At 36.7% G+C, this 19,708-nt stretch overlaps 1 protein-coding gene across 5 annotated transcripts in view; it reads left to right on the forward strand.

Annotated features, from left to right (window-relative positions):
• HELZ (helicase with zinc finger) overlaps positions 1–19,708 on the forward strand; it is a 159,085-nt gene that overhangs the window by 49,901 nt on the left and 89,476 nt on the right. For all 5 annotated transcript variants that reach the window (XM_032429922.1, XM_032429925.1, XM_032429926.1 and 2 more), the window contains 5 exons: positions 901–976; positions 3,048–3,246; positions 3,693–3,800; positions 4,853–5,150; positions 13,380–13,647. In XM_032429922.1, the coding sequence (XP_032285813.1) occupies positions 901–976; positions 3,048–3,246; positions 3,693–3,800; positions 4,853–5,150; positions 13,380–13,647 (949 nt within the window). The remainder of the gene's footprint in view (positions 1–900; positions 977–3,047; positions 3,247–3,692; positions 3,801–4,852; positions 5,151–13,379; positions 13,648–19,708) is intronic.

Consider the following 19,708-nt stretch of genomic DNA (forward strand, 5'->3'; position numbering starts at 1 on the left):
TAGCGGCTTTCACAAAAACATGTATTGGCTTCTCCATCTTTTTGATAGGGGATGAAACTGATATTTATTCAGGTTCAGTGGTTTTTCCAGTCACACAGCTGGAAAGGGATGAGACACGGCTTTGAACTCAATCTGGCTGAATATCTTTTTTGGGGGGGTGGGTGGTAGCACACGATTCGTGAGGAAATAGAGAATGGCTTTGAGGTCCTTGAAAATTTGGTGCTGCTCAACCTCTGTTGCTCTGGCCTTTTCTTTCCTAAGCCTTATTTTCCTTGGTTTATTTGGAACCTTTACCTAAATGAATCAAAGCTCATTGTATTCAGAAGTAAATAAATGTTATTTTTTAGCTCCTATGTCAGAATTCAACTTTTTGAACTTTATTTCAATTGTAAAAAAGGATTACTTGATACAATGACATGTGCCAGACAAATGCTAAGGAACATGGGTAATAATGTGGAACTTTGCACTCAATATGTAGTATTGAATTTGTTCTACAAAATTTCCTTTCAGGATATGATAATTTTCTCATTCCTGAAATAATCCTAATAGAGACACATTTTATACTTAAGAAATGACAGGCATGCCAACATTTCCCCCTTTAGTTGTTAGGGAAGAGACTGCATTGGAAATATGTCCACCAGTTGCTAGGATAGAGTCAGGGTCATCGACCTGATTTAGCTGCTGGGCAACTACTTCAGTGATGTCTAAGTTTCCTGTGGTTAATTGAATTTAACTCATTTGATCGGTAGATTACTTTTTTGGTGGAGGCAAGTATGTCATGTCCTTTTTACATCATCTAGGATGATGTGTGTGGAGGGTTTATAGTATTTCTTACACATTAAAATATCAGAATTATTAGCAAGCCTCAAATGATAAGACTATATCCTGATTACTCTCTAGGATCTTGTAATGGTTGGCATTTCCGCCCACCACCTAGGGGAATCACAAGCAGCGAGGAATATACTTTGTGTAAAAGGTAACGTGAATTTTTTTTTTAAACCAATGACATGTCTTTATTCAAAGGATAGATGATTTTCCTTCACTTTCTGAAAAGTAGTAATTCCAATTTAAAGAAGATAATATGTGAGGGAAGAAGTATAGTGATTGAGTAAAATGGTTTATTTTCAACTTGAAACAGAAGCCATAATTAATGGTCATTATCATTAAATAATAAAAGTCAAGGCCATATCAGTGAGCCTTCTTTTAGTTACAAACAACAGTGATCTAAATCGGGATTGTTAAGACTTTGCATAGAAGTCTTTTATAATACCAGTTGAATTATTATGACTGAATTTAATTCTGGTCTCTTATTTATGTGAAATGTACCTCTAACTTATGGTGATTGAATTGAAATTATATATACTGACGTAGAGCATAAAATAGATGAAGAAATGTTAAATTATTTTAATAACTTTTCTAAAAAAAGAAAATCTATTACTTTCATGTTATCCTTATATATAATTTATGAGTAATTTCTATTTGAAGGGCTAACCTTTCAAAATTAAATCGTTATTAAGCTGGAAAGAATTATTAAAGTCACATTTCGAAAGGTGAACTCGTTCTTTTTATAAGAACTAGTAATGAGGGATTTTAGATTTAAAGTCTCATTATTATAGATTGTTTTTGATAATGAAGGAAATTGGATATGTAGTTTTGATGATTGAATAGTCAAGATCAGATATGATTTTATAGTAGAAATAAAGAAACTAAGTAGTAAATTTCAAAAATCCTGGTGGCATCATGTTGTGGTAGAGGTAGAACACAATCCTAAGCAGAGGAAATGTGAGAAAATTTATAGGCCAGATAAAAATACCAAACCTTTAGTATTTAAAGAAATAATTTAAAACAAAGGAATAGACAAAGAAATATTTGGCTCATTAAGACATACTTAAGAGAAACAAATGCATGATTTTTAAATGTGTCTTACAAAGTGTAAGAGAACTTAGTAAGTCGTATAATTTAAGTTCAAGTACTTTGTATCATTAAGAAAAGCTTTAAATACAGTCATCTTTGCAAATAGGGTGAACCATTTGATAATTTACATTGTGCTGTGGTTCGTTTTATATTTCTTATAAGGTCCATATTTTTTCAGTTGAAAATTTATCCATAATATAACACCTCTCATCTCTATTTTGCTGTTTATAGTTTAATTTTCATTTTTTCTCTCAGAAGATCTGTTAATTTTTTGATGTTTCAGTTGTTAAAAACTGGCTAGACCCATAATTTTGTAGGATATTTAAAACTTAAAAAAATTAATAAAGTTTTGCGTATCTGTTTTGACCACTGAATTGTCAGTTGAATTTTCTGAGTCGTAAACACTGAGAAACCATTAACTCTGTCCTTTAATGTGAACATTTAGGAATTTACCATTGAAGATTTTAATCTATTGAATTAATTGAGATTCTAATATAAAACTTTTATCCTTAATTTATTTAAAACTTCAAGCAAATGAATATAGTCCAGTATGTTCAATGAAATATAGGTAATAGTAATATAGAAAAGAGTAAAGGCTTACATTTGAAGGTGAAAAGTAGAAGCCTTAAGATGATAATTTAATGATATAGTAATATTTTTTTTTAGAATGAAATTCCTAGCGTGTGGAGAATTGTCTTTAGGTCCTATCATTTTGAGAAGTAGGGCACACCTGTGTTTGATGCACCGATCCACTTGATGTCAGTGTTGCTTTAGGAAAATTCTGCTCTGAGAAGAATTGTCTAAATAGAGTTGTTACATCATGAAGGAAGCTACTTTTTCAATGTCGGTGTTGTGGGTGAGGGGTGGTTATGATCGATTATGTTTTGCTTTAGCATCCCCTTATTCCAAAAAAGAAGTCGCTGAGTATGGAAAGTTGGTGTAGTGATTAACTGTCATAAATGTTCTTGAAACCTCTTTTTCCTCCTCTGCGCAAGTCGGTGTGATAAATATGGCCTTTCAGGAGATGAAGTTTTGTTTTTGTTATTGAAGAGTCGGAGGGCAAATGCTGGAAGTTTATCTTTTAAATGGTCCAACAAAGTATATGATAAAACAGTCTTTCCTATTCTACTTAGATTTTTAGAGCAAGGAATCTGTAGGTATGGTGCGCAGTGTACTTCAGCACATTCCCAGGAAGAACTAGCAGAATGGCAGAAAAGATATGCTTCACGCTTGATAAAATTGAAACAGCAAAATGAGAATAAACAGCTCTCAGGCAGTTACATGGAAACCTTGATAGAAAAGTGGATGAATTCATTATCTCCTGAGAAAGTGGTGAGGAAAATAAACTGCATTTTTTTTTGTTGTTTGTTTGTTTTAAACGATGACCTTGTTTGAGTCTTGACTTTGTTTTGTGCTATTTTGGTTTATTTCCTTATCCTCTATATGAAGAACTTGATTCTGATAAAGTGTTTTTGTAGCAAAAGTAGACCCTTTGGCTAAAATAAAGAGCAGAACTAAGCCATTTGTTTGGAGATTTGCAGGTATTACGTTAATCTTCATTCAGGGAGTGTTTACTGCCATTTTGTTGTTATTAATTTTCTTATGTCTTGCCTAAGCTTTATTATATTTTGTTCTCATAAAATTAATATGTAAAAAATATCTTGCTTCGTAAACAGTTCCATCAACATCTTTACCGTTGATATTTATTTACCATGCCAAAAGTTTCTCTTTGTGCTTTTGGGACTAAAAATATAACATTAATTGCTCTCTATTTTCAGCTTAGTGAATGTATAGAAGGAGTAAAAGTAGAGCATAATCCTGATCTGTCGGTTACTGTCAACACCAAAAAATCTCACCAGACATGGACCTTTGCTCTTACTTGTAAGGTATGAATTTTGTGCTAATTAAAGAGTATAATTTTTTTTCGATTTTCTTAAGGCTTTTTTTGACCTTTAAATCTCTGTGTTAGAGCACTGAAAATGTTTTAATCTGAGTACATCTTAAGTAGGTTCTATATTGTGCTAAAGTGTATTTCTGTACTTTGTTCGTTAATGGTCTAATATTTTTAGATTTTGAGATAAAAGTCTTTGTAGATATTTAGATGTTTGCTAATTTATTAATTTGATAAAGAGGTCTTTGATATATTCTCTTCCAAAGTTGGAACATAAGATGGGGTTCATGGCTTATAATTAACTATTTAAAAATTGAATTGTTTAATCTGGCAGTTCTAAGATACTTAGACAGTAACAGCTTGGTTTTATATTTGATTTGATGAAGTCACAGATTCTGTAATTATGGGTTTTTAATATGAGACATTTTCTGCAGTGCCTCCCATCTTGAATATAATATTCAAAGTTTAAGAATGAAGCAGTCAAACTTTTTTGTGGAGATGTGCAGTGGAAAGTTTTGTGTACTTTTTGGTGGCATTTCTTCCACTGTATCGTCTGCATCTTGGGATGAAAAATCTGGGAACATTTAGCTTCGACCTTGAACCCAATCCAGTGCCTTCAGAGGTAACTGCACTCCTATGAAGACTTCCTACTTGAAGCTAGATAAAACTTTCTTAGGCCAAAGGTATAGAAAGTTGGAGGTCAGTGATCTAACAGGGTGGTATAGCTTTTGCCACAAAGAAAGATGAGGTTATCCTAGAAAGAGCAGGGAGGCTAGAGATGTAGCATAAATATATCATTTTTAAAAATTTCAGCTTTACTGAGTTAAAAATGACATCATACGTATATAATTTTAACAACTGATTTTTTTTTAACCATTCTCATTTTTTTCTTAAATGGCTTATGAGCACAATTTGTATTTTTAATATAATCTCTTAGAAGCATGGGAAAGTAAAAGTCCCTTATGGGAATATTTTCATTGAAGAGCCCAATTACAATTGGATTTTTCACCCCCTTGTACTCAATGAATTATTTTAACTTCCTTGTAGCCTGCAAGAATGCTGTATCGTGTAGCATTGCTTTATGATGCTCATCGTCCTCATTTTAGTATCATTGCAATATCTGCCGGAGATAGTACTACCCAGGTATCACAAGAAGTCCCAGAAAACTGTCAAGAATGGATAGGAGGAAAGATGGCCCAAAATGGATTAGATCATTACGTGTATAAAGTCGGGATAGCATTTAACACAGAAATATTTGGAACTTTTCGCCAAACCATAGTTTTCGACTTTGGATTGGAACCAGTACTCATGCAAAGAGTCATGATTGATGCGGCCTCTACAGAAGGTAAGATTTAGACTTTTTCCCTGATACGATGTATTAAAAGGCACTGTAATAGCAGCATTGAAAGATATGTATTGGCCCCTAAATATTCCATGGATAGAGAGGGAATAATAAGGAAAAATCCAAAGCAGTCGACTCATTTACTGTGTAATGGGATCAGAATGGTTCACATTATGCCCTGTTCTCTTTATATAGTCATCAGGCAAACTTGCTTGGAGCTTCCTCAAACTTGTATGAGGAGATGATCAGGTCTGTTTTGGTCTGCTAGCTTTGTTTTTAAAGTAAGATGATTTTAGCACAGTAAAACCTTTCCGTATTAATTTGGGTAGACTGTTATTTCAGTGGTGATCGTGAGTACATCTCCAATGTCTATTTCCGTGTCTGACTGAGTCTCCAGTTAACTTTGCTGACATTAGTACCGTTGAATGAAAAACCCTAAATATAAGATTTCATAAGTTGGTTTTGTACATTCACTAGTAAAGGAGACCATGGTGCCTTAATAGGATCTGCTCTTTGTTCCTGGGAAGAGGTCCCTGCTTTCAACATGTAAGCACCTTCAGAAAATGATAATTACTTTGTACGTTGTTACATTACTGCCTATTCCTAAGTTTTATGCCAAGATCCAGCAGGACAAGGAAAGGGCACATTTCCCTGCATTTCTTTGGCTCTTGGTTGGATTATAGGTGCTTTATTTTTTTTAATGAACACTAAGTATTTATTTAACAAACACTTCATGTGAAACTTGGCTGTTGTATTGACTGTAACTATATTGTGGAGGACGTTGCTCACTCTGTACCACCGTGTCCCATTTATGAGAACCTAGAACTTTTGTTCATGAGCAAAGGCTAGGGTTTTATTTTTTGGACACAGTGAACAAGTGGATCTAGTTCTGTCTCCTTTACTTTAGCTGCTGGTAAAGTTAAAGCAACATTTGGGCTCAGATCGAAGAATTAGGCATTACTTTCTAGTATGTGTGCTAATACTACCCAGACTTATTTAAACCTCACTTAAATGTTATTTTTTACTTACTTTGATTCCTTATACCCGTTTTTCTTCCGTTGTGTTCTGTTTTTTCATCTTCTCAGTACTCTTTGGAATCAGAATATGTTAATTCCTATAGCCAAATATATAGTTGATGAAATAAGAATATTTAATTTGTATTTGTTAGTATAGGAGTTCTTCGGCAATTTTTTTTCTGCAAAGAGCCAGATAGTCTTCTACTATTTTGCCTATTGCCAGGCAAATGGTGTCTTTTGCAACTACTCTGTTCTGCACTGTGATGATAAAGCACCTATAGGCAATCTGTAAGCAAATGGGCATGACTGTGTTCCAATAAAACTTTATTTTCAAAAACAACAGCAGGCTGGAGTTAACCTTGCATGCTGTGGTTTGCCTACCCCTGTACTAGTAAGTTGCTTTCAGGGACTAGAACTGGAGAACTACTAGGAAGCACCATTTTTCAATCATGAAGAGAGACCAACGCGCATTTCCCGCTTTTCTAGTGTACTCTCATAGGATGTTCTTGGCTTACATGTGGGTTTTGTTATAAAAGTTCACTTTTAGATGGGTGATTTGTAACTCATGATTCATTTTCCCATAGAAGGAAGTTTGTGTTGTCAAGAATCTGTATCTTGTTAATGAAAGTCTGTTTAGTTAATAATATAAAATGTTAACATGTTTGTATTAAAAAGTAAGAGAAAATGATACTATTAAGACAGATGAGGGAAGGAGGTGATGATGAGGATTTCAGGGCACACTCATGGGCTTGAGAGATTAAGGGTACTTTGACTACTTTTGCCTCAGGTATATGGTAGTTTTCTAGTTGGAGAAAGAGCAGTAAACAGACTTCAGAGTCAGGTAGAATTGGATTTGAATCTTGATTTTTCTCATTACCTGTGCGACCCTGGGCAGGGTACTTGACATTCCTGAACTTCATGTGGAAACCTCTGTAAAGTGGGGCTACAATTGTCTATCTTAGAGGATCATTGTGAGACCGAAAATAAGCCTTGTCTGGTCTCTGGCACAAGGTAGGCATTCAGTAAATGGTAGCTGTCGGGTTTTATCATGAGCCATGACTAGGATAATTCCTGGCTTACAAAGAGAATGAAGAAAGTAGGAAGAGAGAAGGAGAATTTTTTAGAAAAGGGAGGCCTGGGGTTAGGGTGCATGCAGAGGGGAGGGGCTGAGAAGCCTAAAGACCTGAGCCCTTAAAACCATGGCACCTGTGCATCTTGGCGAGAGAATGCCAAGAGAAGGTGGTGGAAGAGAAGTTGTTCAGGATGACCCATGTTTTGAGTGTGGTGACTGGAAGAAATAGTTTTATTTATTTGGTTTCTAATATATCGGTTTGAGAATATAATGAATTGGGGTGCCTGGGTGGCTCAGTCGGTTGAGTGTCTGCCTTCAGCTTGGGTCATGATCTTGGGGACCTGGGATCGAGTCCTGCATTGGGCTCCGTGCTCACTGGGGAGTCTGCTTCTGCCCCTCCTTTTGCCCCTCTCCGCACCTCCCTGCTTGTGCTCTCTGCTCTCTTGTGCTCTCTCTCTCTCAAATAAATAAAATATCAGAAAAAATATAATGAATTTTGTATTTCATTCAGATATGGTAGAAGGAATACAAAGATATCCTCCCATTTGGAACTAATACCATGCCTTACCCCTTTTTGTGATACTTTATATCCTTTTTTTAATGACCACTTTGCAGTTTGTTATCTTTGCTTATTTTTCTTCAAACAAAGTTTTACTTCTAAGTAGTTACGTTGTAGAAAATAATTGAAAACAATTAAGCATTTTCTTGAACTAATTTGGAAACAAAACAGTTTCCCATAGTGAAATTTGTTTTCCAGGGCCAGGAAGAATAATTATTACAAGAAGACAATTATATAGAATGTACAAAATGTATTTTCTGATAGGAGATTTTGAATATTATAAACAGAAGAACTTAAATTTCAGTTTAGGCAAGCTAGGTGACATTTGGCTGACTTTTTTGGGTCATTACTGACATTAGCTGACCTGTTGTGGTAATTTTTAGTTCTTTGGTGTTTTAGAAAGCACAGTCTAGAGCACAAGTGTGAGTGGGGGGAGGGGCAGAGGGAGAGGGAGAGAGGGAATCTCAAGCAGACTCCCTGCTGAGCGTGGAGCCCCATGGGGGCTTGATCTCACAACCCTGAGACCAGGACCTGAGCCAAAATCCAAGAGTTGGATGCTTAACCGACTCAGCCCCCCAGGTACCCCATTTTTTTTTTTTTTTTTTAAAGATTTTATTTATTTATTTATTTATTTGAGAGAGAGAGAGAGAAACAGCATGAGAGGGGATAGGGTCAGAGGGAGAAGCAGGCTCCCCGCCGAGCCGGGAGCCCGATGTGGGACTCGATCCCAGGACTCCAGGATCATGACCTGAGCCGAAGGCAGTCGCTTAACCAACTGAGCCACCCAGGCGCCCCCCAGGTACCCCATTTTTAAAAATATTATTTTCATGATATCTATTTCTTTACTTTTATTTATTTTTTTAATTTTAAGTAGGTTCCACACCCACCGTGGGGCTTGAACTCACCATCCTGAGATTAAGAGTCACATGCTCTACTGACTGAGCCAGCCAGGCACCCCTATTTTCATGATATCTAAAGCATCCAAACCTTTTCTGTTTGTAGGCCATGAGTGAATTTTTTTTCTTCTAGTTGTAAATGGCAGTTCTGCGAACTGTTCAGGAAATAGGTATAGCTTTAACTTTGCTTTTTTCAGTGCTTTCCCCTTGTTGGTGAGATTTAGGTTCAGCAAGACACACTGTATGCACCAAAGAATTGTTTTGGGTTAAAGATGTGACTCTCAAAAATGTGGCAAAAGAAGGAAGTTAGTGAGTTGTCCCCTTGCTTAGAAAACAAACTGCATCATACACTTTATCCCACGACTTTGAGTAATGGAAAATTTTTGCTTGGCAAAACTGATTTGGAATTCTGCTTTGAACATCTGGAAGTTACGTGTTGAAAATTAATCCTTATATTTAAATTTGAAAACTTGATAGTGTACATTTCCCTACTTTGAGTCTAGCAGTGTATGTTAACATTTACATTAAAATTTAGTACGACTCAAAAATTATCTCCAGATGCCAAAGTTGTTGGTAAATTAAGGGCAGGGTATATATAGATGTATCTATATCAATATCGATATAGATATTGATAGTATGAAAAGTCATAGAAAAATAGATTTTAAAAAATAGTATATTTGTCAGTAGAAGATAAATATTGTTGAGTAGAAGCATGTAAAAAGTAATGAGGTACTCCTGTGCTGCTGTTTTGCTGTTTTAACTTTTTATTGGCTTCTTTAAAAGATGGAAAATAGGGACAGACAATATGGGTAAGCCAAGCGATGCTAATCTTGTTTCTATGTAGCAGTTTTTGGGAAAGGAATGATATTGAAATGGATAGCTGAAATGATAGTTTGGGATTACTTTCAGATTTGTAATTTTATTGTTCCTTTGGGCAGTCCAGACTTGTAAAGGCACAACCAAAATGTGTCCTAAGGAAGAGTGTTTACCTGTGATTTTGGAATTGAGAATCATTTCATCTCATTCTCTTTAACTCCTAGATAAGTAGAGCTGTTTTGAATATATTCAGTATTTGGCACGCATTTATTTATTGCATGCTTCTTCTGCGTCCACCCTTGTGCTAGACGTGTAGAGCATTGGATTTTTTTTTTTCTCCTTACTTTTTCTTGTCTACTCTCTAGGTTCTGTTAAGGATAATTTTCAAGTCTGCTATATTATATTCTTCAAGATAAAGCAAACCGACCCTTTCGCTGCTTTGTTAGCATAGTAACTGTGTGGCTGAACAAGGAGGGCACTGCTGTTCTCGGTCAGCGGGACCAGGGAAGTTGGGAAGCATAGCTTGGGTCCGACTAGTCATTCCAACCTTGAATTCTGTTTGTGGCAGTAGCAGCTCTGCCCTTATGTTATCTTCAAAAAATTAGGTATATTCTAATTATCTTTAACTTTTTCTTGTGAATTTCTCTTAAAATATGTTTATAGCTTCTGCCTACCGCATCTCAGGGTAGCAGATCCTACAGGTTTATAATTTCTGTCTGATTTGCTTTGAGATTTATTATTGTTAGAGTTGGTTAAGAAGTCAGTGTTAAGCTCTTCCCTGTATGGTTTTAGGAGTATTGATCCTTAACCTATTCACTTTTCATCTTGGCAGAGTGTTTTTCATTTTAGCCTAATCTAGGTTGAAGAAGAGTACTTACTAAGGCTGAACTGGCTCAGCTCCCCGAGTAGCACACGCGTGTGGTTTAGACGTTAGCAGTTGCTACCATGTGCTGGGGGTGCAGCTGGAATGAGGCCCGGTAATAGTCATGTTCCCCATGGGGAACGTCCTCTCCCTCCTCTATTTGAAAAGGGTAAGCTCTTAAGGGGCGCCTGGGTGGCTCAGTCAGTTAAGCGTCCAACTCTTGATTTTGGCTCAGATCATGATCTCGGGGTCGTGGGATCGAGCCCTGCATCAGGCTCTGTGCTCAGCGGGGAGTCTGCTTAAGATTCTCTCTCTCCCTCGCCCCCTTCCCCTACTCTCTCTCTCTTCCTTTCCCTTTCCCTCTCTCTCTAAAATAAATAAATAAATCTTTAAGAAAAAAAATCTTTGAACAGGGACTCTTAAGACCTAACAACCTTTAAGGACTGGAAGTTAGGTGGATGTTTGAATAGGCTTAATAAGCTGCTTCTTATAAGTGAGAGGATTGGAGGCAGAAGCTTGTCTCAAGTTCAGATGAAGTAGGGAAAGAGAAGTAGCTCTGGCAAAATATGTCCTTAGTAGTCACTGGCCACAATTCATTTTTGATGTCTAAATTAATGACTGAGATTAGTAATTTGCAGACTTTCTGATGTTGGCACACATGGATGTTTTTTAAGATTCTTTTTTCTGTTCCCCGAACTCTCCCCTCTCCCATAGTATGTTTGTAGTCATTTAAAAAAATAAAATTTAACATTGTTTGGGAATTGTTTTGAAATTGTTGTTTATCTGCTGAAGACACTAATTTTAATAATTTCATAAAATCAGGGTGGGAATCATGGTACTGTCTAGATAAGATGAGAAAAACAAATAATGTTTCTCATGCCACTTTTCCCAGAAAGCCTGAGGACTTGTAGTCTAGAGTAGAATGACTGTATAATTTGCTTTGCATATTAAATAGGTGATAAAAAAATCTTTTTAAAAGGAAAGCTCTATTGTTTTAGGTTTCTTTCTTTCTTTCTTTCTTTTTTTTTAATTTGACAGAGAGACACACAGTGAGAGAGGGAACACAAGCAGGCGGAGTGGGAGAGGGAGAAGCAGGCTTCCTGCCGAGCAGGGAGCCCGATGCGGGGCTCGATCCCAGGACCCCGGGATCATGACCTGAGCCGAAGGCAGACGCTTAATGTCTGAGCCACCCAGGCGCCCCTCTTTTAGGTTTCTTATTATCCCAGTTACTTAAACATCAGTTAGAAATAATTAGTGACTTTTTAAAGAATGTGAACATAATCCTGATCTAGGCATAGTCTGATTCAATATCTTATTTAAAATAAAATTACGAAATATAATTGCCCTATCTCCAAATAATAGACATCCTTTAAGACATATTATAGTGATTCTTTGATAATATGTAGAGTTTAGTTTTTATTTTGAAAGAGCTGGTTATTTGGTTTGTCACTGTACTATTACTGTTTCTCTTGACTTTTGAATTAAGGAAAATAAATTTTTATGTACATCCTTGTTATTTTGATAATGATTATCATTTGATTTTTAGTGATGGTATAATCTCTTTTAGGAATGTTGGCATTTGTGTAATTTAAATACTTTTTGTAGCTATGATTTAACGAATGAAAGGGCAGGGCCCAATTTTAGGATGATTTAGGGAGAAAATGTGGTTAGTTTACTTTATGAAACTTCTACTTTTGAAGCTATTGCAAAAACAGACCATCCTCGTCTCATCCAGAGTATTGTAAGAATGCAGGCCATCTTTATAGCTTGATGAGTATAGTTGTATTTGTTTTACCCTTTGAGAAATAATAAAACTGGCATGTAGAAATACCTTTTCAAGGAGCAAAGGCAAGAAATTAGGTCCTTTACATTTGAATCTTTAATAAGATGTTAGGATAAACTGTTTTCTAGTGTTGAGAAATGTTTTTTGGGTGACTCTTAAATGTTTGTAATTTATATATAACATTTAAATGTCGGAAAATCTCTCACTAAGCAGTACTTGGCAATTATGCATTATTCTCTCATTGCAAAGGTAGTGCAGGGTAACTTATTTTTGTATTTTGAAGAATAGCTGATCTCCATTTAAACTTCTTATTATATCTTCCCAAAATTTAACCTGACTTGGTGAAGCCGTCTTTTCAATTTATGTTGTATTAAAACTGGATCTCAGCCTAATGAGTCAGTTAAGCAACTTTTTTCCCCCCTTTTGGTTAAGCTTCATATTTATAGGTATATGTATGCTCCACCCAAGAGAAAAGTAATGTGCACTGCAGATAGAGTGAGCCCACCCAGTGCTCAGAAATTATGTTACGATATATTTCACCCTGTGCTGATACTATGCTACATTTTTTTTCCAGAGATGTCAGAACTTGAACAGTCATTCATTTTGACATTGTGCCCTACTTACAGTCTAATTTAACTGAGGCTAAACTGGATTTTTCTGAAATGGCATTTGAATGGTACATCGTATCACATTTTAATGAGGAATTAGCAGTATTTTTACATGAGTATTTTCTAAAAGATTTTTGTTTGTCGTAAGTTGACTTTCAGAGAGTTTTGCTGCTTTCTGTGCTTTACAACAGAAGAGAAGACACAGTTTTCTGATCTCTTTCTGTAACGGGCAGGTACTGGTGGTAGGAGGAGAAAAGTGATTATCACCTGATAGATTTTATCTTATGAGGAATTTATCCTACAGTTCAGATTTCTTTTGACTGCGAGTTAACTTCTAAATGTTAATCTGTATTTTCAATATGTTAATAACTATTTTTGTTATGTTCTATCCTGATGAAAAAGGTGTTTTTTACATGGGCTCCTATTTATGTTATTTTGTTAAGCTAGACAAAAGATTTCTGATATGGGGAAGATTCTCTGTCAAATGGGTTTTTGTATTGTTTTATTTTTAAGAATTATTAGCTCTAGCATATAAAATGCTCCTACCAAAGTGTGTAATGTATTATTTGAGAATTTTAATGTTGTGTTCCTTTATAAATGTGTTTTTTGTTTCCATTTAGATCTTGAATACCTGATGCATGCAAAACAACAGCTAGTAACCACAGCTAAGCGTTGGGATTCTTCTTCTAAGACTATTATAGATTTTGAACCTAATGAAACTACTGATTTGGAGAAGAGCCTTCTTATCAGATACCAAATTCCTCTCTCTGCTGACCAGCTGTTTACCCAGTCCGTTTTAGACAAATCATTGACCAAGACCAACTATCAGTCACGGCTGCATGACCTTCTTTATATTGAGGAGATAGCCCAGTATAAAGAAGTTAGCAAGTAAGTTATTTTAGAAACACTTTGTTTAAAAACTCCCCTTTCGATGGTTATTTTTTATTTTTAAAATGGAGGTGTGCCTAGGTGAAGATAGGTAGTAAAGGTTGTTACTCAATAGCTGTTGTTCAGTGCTGTGTCCTGTTTGTCTCGGCCTCTCTAGTGCATAGTATATAGTTCATTTCCACAAGACTGCCATGTGCTAGGTGTGTAAATATGTGGTCCCCGTTGTACAGGAGGTTTCTCTTAATGGTAGTCAGAGTGAGTGCTCGATGAATATTGAATAAATGCACAAAAACTGAAAGAGACCACATATTTTGGAATGTAATTTTAAGAATGAAATGATTTGGGATGCCTGGGTGGCTCAGTCGGTTGGGCGTCTGCCTTTGGCTCAGGTAATAATCCCAAGGTCTTGGGATCAAGTCCTGCATCGGGCTCCTTGCTCAACTGGGAGTCTGCTTTTCCCTCTCTCTCTCTGCCCCTCCCCATGCTTGTGTGCTCACTCTCTCACGCTCTCTCTCAAACAAATAAAATATTAAAAAAAAAAAAAGAATGAGATGAATTAAATCTTCAGGAAAACTATTCGATAATAATAAAATACCTTTCTAGGGGCACCTGTGTGGCTCAGTTGTTGAGTGTCTGCCTTCAGCTTGGGTCATGATCCCAGGGTCCTGGGATCGAGCCCCACATTGGGCTCCCTGCTTGGTGGGAAGCCTGCTTCTCCCTCTCCCACTCCTAATGCTTGTGTTCCCTCTCTTGCTGTGTCTTTCTCTGTCAAATAAATAAATACAAATCTTAAAAAAAAACACAAAACCTTTCTAGTCACTTATAAATGCTTTAACATACTTTACATTTTATCCATATGCCACAGGTAAAGACCAAGAGTAAATACAAAAGCTTATTTGAGGGCTCCTGGTTGACTCAGTCAGTTAAGTGTCTGCCTTCGGCTCAGGTCATGATCCCGGGGTCCTGGGATCAAGCCCCACATCAGGCTCTCTGCTCAGCGGGGAGCCTGCTTCTCCCTCTCCACGGCTTGTGTTCTCTTGCTTGCTCACTCAAACTCTCTCTCCCAAATGAATACATAAATCTTAAAAACAAAACAAAACAAAACAATCACAAAAGCTTATTTGAGTCATTATAGGAAAAATAATCTTAGAAATGAAAATTTGGGGCACTGGGGTGGCTCAGTTGGTTAAGCGTCTGTCTCTTGATTTTGGCTCCGGTCATGATCTCGGGGCTGTAAGATCAAGCTCTGCATTGGGCTCCACATTCACTGTGGAGGCTGCTTGAGATGCTCTCCCTCTGCCCCCCACCTCTCTTGCACGTGTGCTGTCTCTCTCATAAATAAATAAAACAAATAAAGAAAGATTAAAAAAAATGAAAGTTTGAGTGAAGGAAGATATTAATGAAATCGTTGTTATATTTGGTAGTAGCATTCCACTTTTTAGATAAAATGGGAACAAGCCTTAAATACTGAACCATAGGGGCGCCTGGGTGGCTCAGTCGGTTAAGCGGCTGCCTTCGGCTCAGGTCATGATCCCAGGGTCCTGGGATTGAGCCCCGCGTTGGGCTCCTTCCTCAGCGGGGAGTCTGCTTCTCCCTCTCATTCTGCCTGCTGCTCTGCCTACTTGTGTTGTCTTTGTCAAATAAATAAATAAAATCTTCAAAAAAAAAAATACCGAACCATAGTTATGAGACATAAATACATTTTTTATAAGTAGTTTTCCCTTTAGATATAGCCTAAACAACCTATTTTTTCCTAAGGTATCTTTATTGATACCTTATCATTAATATTAGTAGATACTGAACACTCATTAAGGGATATATTCAGAAAAAGAAAAGTAAAAACTTAAACATACTTTGTGTTACTTTATTTATAGATTAAATATGATGTAGCTTTTGGAACATATCTAATTTCAAATTAAATGCTTGTAAGATTTACCAAGTTAGATAGAATATATTTTTCATTACTCTTTTAAGACTTCAAATTATGGCCATTGATGGTCTCTTAGAAGACTTTTATTAACTGTGTCCATATACAGTTCTAATGAAATAGTCACTTACTAAATAACAAGGACAAGGCAACCCTCTCGGCTCCCCTCCCTCCTTGGGAGCTTTGTACTTTCATTTTGCTATTGCTCAATAAACCTTGATTAAAAAAAATAACAAGGACAGTGGCTTGTATAATGTATATTCACATATTAATATGCATGTATGTTATTTACATGGTCATAGGTTCCTTTTCTTAGTAAAGAAAACATTGATAAAAAATCATAAATATTGGGATGAAATAGAGTTTAAAAGCTTACCAGAATCTTAAGAGACTATTTTGGAGTACCATAATAGAAATTCAGAAGAAATTATGTATTAACTCATATTTGTTTAAATGTAACAAATATTGTTTGTTCCGGTTTAAAAATCCTTCCATATACATTACCTCAGAACTTATAACTAAAGATCAATAAGCTTATGGATTATTACGTTAAAAATAATTTTTGAAAAATGGAAATTTGAGGTGTCTGGGTGGCTTAGTGGGTTAAGCATTGGACTCTTGATTTCAGCTCAGGTCATGATCTCAAAGGTTGTGAGATTGAGCCCCGTGTTGGGCTGTGTGCTGGGCATGGAGTCTGCTGGAGATTCTCTCTCTTTCTCTCCCTCTGCCCCCTCCCACTTGCTCTTGTGCTCTCTCCCTCTCTTAAGAAAAAAAAAAAAAAAGGAAATTTGAATAGATAAAAGAAAACCCTACAATATTGCGGAGGTCAGATACTGATCAAGAAACTAAATGGATGAAAGTTCACTCTAAGAGCACCTTGCAAGGGCTTTTTAAAGCCCATATAAGGGGCACCTAGGTGGCTCAGTCGGTTGAGCATTGACTCTTGGTTTTGGCCTGGGTCGTGGTCTCAGGGTCGTTGGGTAGAGCCCTGCATCGGGCTCTGTGCTGAGTGGAAACTGCTTGAGTTCTCTCTCTCTCTCTGCCCCTCCCCCTGCTAGCTCTCTCAAATAAATAAAAAAATCTTAAAAAAAAAGCCCATTTAAGAGGGGCTTGAAAATACCTGCAACATGAAATGAACATGGGTGGCAGACTAAGTTGGTATATTTCTGGAGGAGGGTTATTTGGCAATTTGTATTACAGGTCTTTAGAAGGTTTGAACCTTTTGGTGTAGTAATTCTACTTACGAGGAATCATCCTGAAGAAAGAATCAGAGGTGAAGTTAACGATGCCTGTAAACAAATGTCTTTCAAAGAGTAGTGAAGGAGAACTTAAGTAAATTATGATCTAGCCATATAATCCAGTGTTGTAGAACTACAGTTGTTCCCCCTTATCCGTGGTTTCACTTTCCGTGGTTTCAATTACCTGCCATCAACTGTGGTCCAGAAGCAAAAGATCCTTCTTGAGATCTATCATCAGAAGGTCAGTGATGGTTTGATGCTCCGTCACTATGCTTATGTCATTGACCTCACTTCATCTCATCACCCAGGCATTTTATCATCTCACATCATCACAAGAAAAAGTGTGAGTACAGTAAGATATTTTGAGAGACACCCCACATTCACATAGCTTTTTTTTTTTTTTACAGTATGTTGTTATAATTATTTTATTATTGTTGTTAATCTCTTGCACCTAATGTATAAAACTTTATCATCGGTATGTATAGTTAGGAAAAAACATAGTATAAGTAGGGTTTGGCACTATCCATGGTGCAGTCACTGGGGGTCCTTGGATCATATCCCATGCAGATAAGGGGGAACTTCTGTATTGAAATTATGTTCTTGAAGAATTTTCAAAACAGTAAAGATGCTGATGGTACAGTATAAAGGGGAGAATATGCTGGTTATGAAAGCATCCACTGCAATTCTAATTTTGTATGTGTGTATGTACATGCATATACATGGATATATTTGCATATAAAAATATTGGGAAGAGTTAAAGCATTATGTGTTCTGGTTGGTGAAATTATGACTAATTTTTATGTTTTTTTTGTTTATTAAAGATTTTATTTATTTGTCAGAGAGAGTGCGTGTGGGTGCGTGCGCCAGCACAAGGTGGGGGGGGTGGAGGGGCAGAAGGAGAGGGAGAAGCAGGCTCCCTGCTGAGTAGGGAGCCCAATGCAGGACCTGATCCCAGGACCCTGGGATCAAGACCTGACCTGAAGGCAGACGCTTAACTGACTGAGCCACCCAGGCATCCCTGATTTTTATGTCCTAATGTGGTTTTCTCTATTTTTGAAATGTTGTACAATGACCAGATATTACTATTGTAATAAGAAAAAGCAAACAAAGAAATAGAAAGGAAGTTAGAATATTATCAGTTGTAGCACTTGATGACCCAGGTGTAAAATTGCCCTTAGAGATATAAGAAAGATTGTAGTAAGACAGTGTATAGTAGGAATATCTGAGCTTTCTCTTTTTTTTAATCTTTAAAATAGTTATTGACTCAAATAGGGATATTTACAAATGGAATATAAGACTGTAGGATCACTTTTTATATGTTATTTATGCCAAGTACACAAGAGTTTGAAGGATCTTAAAGACAGAAATGAGAATTTATTGTCACATGTCTAATGTGACAAGTAGGTAGTTACTGTGTCAGAGAATTCTGAAAATTTTCAGTGATTCTCTCACCCAAAGGTAACCCCCTGGATGTAAAGGGTGGTAAATTACACTTCTGAATTTGACAGGCTTTTGTAAAATTTTGGGAAGTACAGGATAGAGTTTGTGCACATACCAAGAAGCAAATCCTCCTAGTTATTAGATGGAGTTCTCAGAGGGTGTCTGTTAGCAGATGGACAAGGGACAAATAACAGACATGAACTGAAGGATTTTGAAAAATTTTTGACAAAGTTTTATATACTACTTAAAAAAATTGTATTTTCTGTTTTTTCCTCCTTTCCCCTTTAAATTAGTATTTGTCTATATTTTAATGTTGCCTTGAATTTAATTCAACATTTGATTGTTAGTTCTTTAAGCACAAATACCGTGAAAGATATATTTAAAAACTGGATTTGAGGGGGCTCTGTATGCAGCTCTGTATGCAGCTACTAATCTATGCTGTAGTATAGGTATCAGCAAACTTTCTGTAAAGGTCCAGCAAGTAAATATTAAAGGCTTGGTGGACTTGATATAGTCTTTGTTGCATAGCTTTTTTGTTTTATCTTGTTTTATTTTTTGTTTTTGTAAAAACCATTCTTAGTTAAGGGCTATACAAAACAGGCTGAAGGTTGGATTTGGTCCTTGGGCCATGCTGTAGTGTGACATGCTCTAGTGTGACTGATTGGATCAACACCAGTCAGTCATCAAAGCAAACCCAAGTCACCATTAGAATGGTGAAGAATGTTTTGCTGTGGATTGAGACTCAATTTAAAGCCAGAAGACAATGGTTGGGTAAACGGAGTTGTCCCTCTAAATGACCTGGATGTGTATTGACAGTAATAATGTATTCTGTATGCACTGGAATGTGCCTCTTTGAGACATAGTCAGACTTAACCCATGATTAATAGAATATTTCCTAAGATCAAGAGAATGTATCAGTCATTTGTGAACTTTGACAATTTTTTTTTTTTAAAGATTTTATTTATTTATATTGACAGAGAGAGCGCGAGCATGAGCTGGGGTGGGGATAGAGGGGCAGAGGGAGAGGGAAAACAGGCTCCCCGCTGAGCAGAGAGCCCAACTTGGGGCTTGATCCCAGGACCCTGGGATGATGACCTGAGCCGAAGGCAGACGCTTAACTGACTGAGCCACCCAGGCGCCCCAGAACTTTGACAGTTGAAGGAGATTATTGCTAATCATTAAAGTAATATCAAGGTTCTTACATCTTTTTTTTTTTTTTTTTTTAAGATTTTTTATTTATTTATCTGAGAGAGAGGATGAGAGGAGAGAGAGAGCACATGAGAGGGGGGAGGGTCAGAGGGAGAAGCAGACTCCCTGCCGAGCAGGGAGCCCGATGCGGGACTCGATCCCGGGACTCCAGGATCATGACCTGAGCCGAAGGCAGTCGCCTAACCAACTGAGCCACCCAGGCGCCCCTAAGGTTCTTACATCTTAATTGTAAGGTTTGGATTATATT

Source organism: Phoca vitulina, unplaced genomic scaffold (genome assembly GCF_004348235.1).
Source record: "Phoca vitulina isolate PV1807 unplaced genomic scaffold, GSC_HSeal_1.0 scaffold41, whole genome shotgun sequence".
NCBI classification, from domain to species: domain Eukaryota; kingdom Metazoa; phylum Chordata; class Mammalia; order Carnivora; family Phocidae; genus Phoca; species Phoca vitulina.